At 38.5% G+C, this 6000-nt stretch overlaps 1 protein-coding gene across 1 annotated transcript in view; it reads left to right on the top strand.

The window, feature by feature from the left end:
• The window catches only part of LOC102883890 (collagen alpha-4(VI) chain-like), an 85367-nt gene that overhangs the window by 20646 nt on the left and 58721 nt on the right, over positions 1-6000 (top strand). The window contains 5 exon segments of the mRNA XM_025043654.1: positions 1-178; positions 1237-1315; positions 3377-3522; positions 3686-3778; positions 5411-5464. The exon segment at positions 1-178 is cut by the window's left edge and continues 148 nt beyond it. Of these exon segments, the coding sequence (XP_024899422.1) occupies positions 1-178; positions 1237-1315; positions 3377-3522; positions 3686-3778; positions 5411-5464 (550 nt within the window).

Here is a 6000-nt window from a genome sequence, read left to right as displayed (position 1 = left end):
CTACTTGGTTCCTGACTCAAATGGCCAGGTTACCTTTGACTCAGGCTTTGAGGAGTATAGTGATAAGATCATTCAGAAGTTCTTAGTTCATCAGGCTGCCAAGAGCAACTATATGGATGTGAATTTTTTGCAGTCCCTGGGAGATCACGCTATCCGTCTCTCCTCTGCCAAAGTGAAGGTAATAAGTGCTGAGGAACCACATTATGGAGCCATCAGGTGGGGTTGGGGGAGAACATTTATGTGACTGAGGCCCACTAAACTGTTCTTCATTGGAGATCTTACCTAGAGAAAAATCATAGTTTTACCCAGTAAAGACCAACAAAAAAATGTACTTTCATTCAGTTAACAAATATTTACTAAGTTCGGGAGGCTCTATGTTGAATAATGTCACTGGGGAGGAGAGGGTATAAGACCTTGCACTCAGGTTGCCCACAGTTTAGTGGTCCAGGTTCTTCCATGGAATAATTCATTCCAAAGGCCACTGGAAGCTATTTTAAGACTCCCTACCTCCTTATGGCCACTGACTGCCATGTAGAGTAGGGCACGTTTTTTTCTGTCAGTTCCTTGAACTGTCTTTAGTGACAGTTAATGGCTCCCTAGTGTGGCCACCTCCTCCCTTCCTGGTGCCCCGAAACTTTATACCACACAAGTCCACAGAGATTGCAAGGTCTCATGTGATATTTATCAAGAAATGACATCTCCAAGCTCTAAAAGTTACATTTAGTTTTTCCTTCAATCATGCCCTCCATGAATTTATTTCTTGACTAGTATAATTCATTTTTTTAAAATTAAAATTTTCTGTAAGGGTAGCACATTTCAATTGTAGAGAATGCAATAAATTTTTGATATGTTTACACTGATAAAGATAAATATTGTAAGACAATTTTTGGAAGATATTTTTAAGTTAAGCTGGTTCAACTCCCCTCCATGCACCGCCCCTCGCCCCTCCCTCCCCCCCACCCCGGGGAAAGTTGAAGTAAAAGTGAATGTGGAATAAAATGAGTAACATATGGGCAGAGGGAACAGGGTGAAAGACTGGATACAACTAGAAAAGCTAAGCTTACCCTTAACATTTTAAAGAAATGTGCAACTTACAGCATCCATCTTCTTTAACTTTCCTCTCTTCTCTTCCTTCCTTCCCTTCCCCCTCTGCCCTCTTCCTTCTCCCCCTCCCTCCTTTTCTCCCTCTCTCCTTCCTTGCTCTCCCCACCTCTCCTGCCCGCTCGTAAACAACAGGTCCTTTTAGTGTTTACAGATGGACTGGATGATGATTTAGAGAGACTGAAGGAAACATCCGAGCTTCTCCGAGGCAAAGGTAAGTGCGCAGAGTTGCCCGGCGCGGTGAGGGCGCGGAGTTGCCCCATGCGGTGAGGGCGCCGAGTTGCTCTGCGTGGGCCTCATTTCTCTTACCGGGTGCAGATGCTCTTTCAGATTTCCAGATGACCCTGGACTGTATTAAAGCTCCTGTGTGCCAATGCATGTGATAGGAGCTCGGTGCCCAGCAGGCTGATACCCATCTCCCTCTTAGTATGAATCAGAGGGCTGTTCAGGGCTGAGAGACCCACATCCCTGACACTGATGAAGGGCCTCTCTGAGACCGGACTGACTAATTACCAGCCTGACATCCGCTTTTGAGGATGGGGGATAGCGTGCAGGTGCAACTCTTACTTCATGGTGAGTGGGTGCTGTTTGCTTTTTTTAGGCTACATAGTGGTCCATATGTTTCTTTTTCTTAGACACTGGAAGCAGCTGAAACCTGAGCCTTGCTCTTCCCACTGCCCTTCTTCCCTCTTTTGCTCTCTAACTCTTCCTCCTTCAACATCTCCAAAGGCTGCTGCTAGTATGTATGTCATCTTTGCGAAGTTAGGAAAAGATGCCCAATGCTCTGAGTGCTTCTAAGCCTGTGTCTAGACATCTGGCTTGGTTAAGGGGTGAGCTGGTTACATTTCAGTGCCCACCAGCTCCCTCATCTGGGTTCATTGGGTAGTACCACCTGGACAACGGCCCGTTTGCTCTGGCCATTCCAATCAGTTTGTGCCACATAAAGGCTGTCAAGCAAACTCGGGATGAACAACCAGCAACTTGACTTGTTGAAGTCTCCTTCACCCTTCTCCTTTCTCAATGGAATATGTTCAACATGTTCTTCTGGGGATGATATTTTCCCTTGGTTAATAATGTGCTGGAATATTTTTATGACAACTTCCTCCCAACTAAATTTATCACATCAATTGCCACTGGAAGTTTAAATTGTTATACCATTTCCGGAAGGGAATTGGGAATATAAGACAAAAGATCGCAAACTTTGCCTATGTGCTAGTTCAGCAATTCCATTTTCAGTAATTTATTTTCAGGAATAACTAAGGATATGTATAACAACTTTTAACCAGAAGATTGTTAAGCAGCTTTTTTTTTTTAATAATGGAGAAAAGCTTATGTGTGTGTATTTGTATGAATTTACTATTCATACAAATTTACAAATTTACAAAATATTAATACTAACATTTGTTCTGAAATTCTACAAACAATGATTTCTAGCCAAATTTGAAATTTATCCCTGTCCATTTGTTCTCTGTTATATGGATAAATCTAGATGATCTTTTAGTGCCTGATTCAGTAGAATAGGCTTGATTATGCCGCAATACCAAGCAACCTCCAAATCTCAGTGACTTAAAGTAGCAAGAATGTATTCATTTTATGCCTCATGCCCACTCATCTACCCCTTATGCTCATTGCTCAAGGACTGAAGCTGAAGGAAGTGTCTATTCCTATGGCAGGGAAAAGGAAATGGGGCAAATTGTGCACTTAAAATTTCTTCCAGGGGTGACATATATCCCTCTGCATGCATTTAATTGTTCAGAGAAGCCATATGGACTGTTCTAACTTTCATGAAATAGATAATATTTTTACAAGTAAGGAATTGAAGTTTAATGAGAGTCTATAACTTTTCCAAAGTAGTAAAATCATATATATCATATGCCCTTAAGGAGAAGAACCAGAATATTTGTGAACAGTCCCAATGCATGCCACCGTTTCTATGATAAACCACATATCTACTTCAGGAATGGGTTTAAAGGATGTAGCAACAATAATACTGGGTGAAAAGCCTCTATGAAATAAAAATTAGGGACTGTAAGAGAGCTATGAGAGTCCTTTGTGTTTCCATTTAACTGCTTAACTTTCAGTTAGTGTGACTGAAAGGTATCAGACCAATTCTTCAAGAAGGTACACCATGAGCCAGTTTTGATTTTACCGAACATGAAGTTTGAGAGAAGACAGGTGAGGAATAGAAAGAGTAGAATGAATATCTGGGTCCAAAACAAAGACAGACCATTCAAAAGACATACAAGTAAATTGCCCACCTGTTGGTATCTTGAAGGATTCTCTGGACTGCTCATTATTGGGCTGGAAGGTGTGCATAAATTAGAAGAGCTTCAGGAGCTAGAATTTGGCAGAGGATTTGCATATAATCAACCTCTGAGCATCACACTGCAATCTCTCCCAAACATCTTACTGAAGCAACTTGTAAGTACTTTTTTAAAATACCATCCTTCACTGGGCCTATTATTTTTAATAATTTTTACAACCCTGAGAGAATTTTGTCTCTTTAGTGTGTAATGTGATCTAGGTTAAGAGATGAAAAAAAAACAAAAAACAAAACCCATGTGATATGGATTCTGTCTTTTAGGATACAATTGTGGAAAGAACATGCTGCAATATGTATACAAAGTGTTTTGGAGAAGACGGGCACAGAGGTGATGGTGGGAGTCCTGGGAGGAAGGTGAGAATTTGTTGGGTGTGGATGGGAGAGGGAGAGAGATGACATTTCAGATAGATGACATTTCGGCTACATACCAGGCTCTGTGTTTTGTCTTTAATACTTTTTCTAATTCTATCCTCTTAACAAACCTTTGAGGTAAATATTATTTTATAGGTTTGAAATGGAGGCTCAGAGAGGGGACATCATTTTTCCAAAGTCCCACGGTTATGAAGAAGCATTTTGGAATGTAAGCCCCCTATGTCATCCTGACTCCAAGTCCCACTTTCTGACTATTATGCTGCCTACTTAATTTATTTGACAAATACTTTTATAGATTCTCTCACTGCACAGAAGTTTTTAATTGTCTACAACATTTTTACTTGTCCAACATCTGCTTTCTTTATAGTAGTTGCTGACCCTTCCCCTCCTAGCTATCATCCTATTTTATAACATAAAACTCTAATGAAAGATAGTATCACTGCTTCACTAGTGGTGAATTTGCAACTCTCTATTAATTTGAGGGTTAAGAGACGGGAAAATTACTACTTTATACTTTTTTTTTTTTTTACTACTTCATACTTTTAAGGGAGAATATCTTATTTGAAATGGTCCTCAGATATCCAGGACACAAGGTTCTCTTCTCAACAGCTTCATGATTGAGAGTATTATAATAAATCCACATGTAAGGCTGAACCAAACCCCTTGGCTTTGCTCATTTTTTTACATTCTCTCTTTGTAAGGTTTTCCATCAGGTCGTTGGAATGCGCGCTTACTGACTTTGAGGATCAATCTTAATTTAGAACAGTATAATGTGTATAATTACTTTTTGAAAAATAAATTGTAGTTATGCCTCAGCACTAGATTACTTCCCTCTTCATGTTCTTAAATATCAGACTCAGAAAAATATCAGAATCAGAAAATCAAACTCTGGAATCTCTTGACATCTTTTTTTTTCTTTTTCTTTCCCAACTTAAGGCCTCAAAGGCCAAAGATGAGAGTGTTTTGAATTTTTGACTTCTCTGCTCTTTCCGTTAGTTAGAATTCCGTTGTTTGATTTTCATATCTTTGTTGATCACAAATATGGCTCCCATATCTTATTGACCAGTTTTTAGTCTGAATAAACAAATCTAGCTAGAAAAGGTCAAGCCAAACTCCCTTGGGAGGAAATGATTTGTGTGTTTAGATATCTAAGAAGAAGTGGAAAAAAAAGAGACTAAATAGCTGAGTCATACAGAAGTAAACAGCTATTTCTCATAATACGGGTGATAACAACTTTGCTTACTGACATTTTGTAAAACAAGGTCAAAGGTCTCTTTAAGTATAGCAGTTTTCCTTAAACATTTAACTAGAAACTAGTTTTGGTTTGGATTTTTACAAGAGAAAGGCTTGAAAGGTATTTTAGCAAAATAAAAATAGGTTATTGTATTGACTATTAAGACAAGCAGGTAATTCAAGTTTTCACTGGAGGAAAGGCCAATAATACTTGTTTCTATATGTCTCTGCTCATTACGCTCAACATTTAGTAAATTCTCAATAAAATGTCAACTCAGCGAGATGGGGGTACCTATTAGTAACAATTTTTATTTCACCTAGGTCTGAGAAATGAAGAATTTGGAATCCAATTTATTTATTCTGATTTTTTTTTCTTTTCAGGGAGAGAAGGGTTCTGATGGATTACCTGGTCATCCTGGTGAACAAGGCGAACATGTAAGTACTAAATCTTACCTTTTTTTCTTTGAAAGAATAGGGTACGATGGGTTTATAATCAGCAATACTTAATTGCACTTGTTATGAAAGTTTTTCTGACTATGCCACTTAAAATGGGTTTAAAATATCTATATAAAAATGACTATTTATTGTAACAGATGTCAGGTGGAAAATTTTGTGAAGAAATAGTCTCTAGAAGGTGTTTAATGAGGAAATATGGTCATTTTCTTTTTTAATCGGTAAATTAGAGATAACTGAAAAAGCAGTCTGTGTCTAACGTGCATAAATATAATAGTAGTTGTTAATATAATAGTAGTTGTTAATCGTGAGCTAAATTGTAGGTAATTTGTTACTACTGATGAGGTAGCCATGTTTGTAAGTGGTTTAATAAAATAAATTGAAGAGAATCAAGGCCATTCTTATAACAAAATCACTCAGATGCCTTCCTGAGTGGCTGAAAAGGTGATGGGGTTATAATTTCCTACTGATGGTTTGCATATAACCCTGGATACATCCTGGGCAAGGGAAAGTTATGA

This window comes from Pteropus alecto, unplaced genomic scaffold (genome assembly GCF_000325575.1).
Source record: "Pteropus alecto unplaced genomic scaffold, ASM32557v1 scaffold92, whole genome shotgun sequence".
NCBI lineage: Eukaryota > Metazoa > Chordata > Mammalia > Chiroptera > Pteropodidae > Pteropus > Pteropus alecto.
This window is presented reverse-complemented; position numbering and strand designations above follow the sequence as displayed.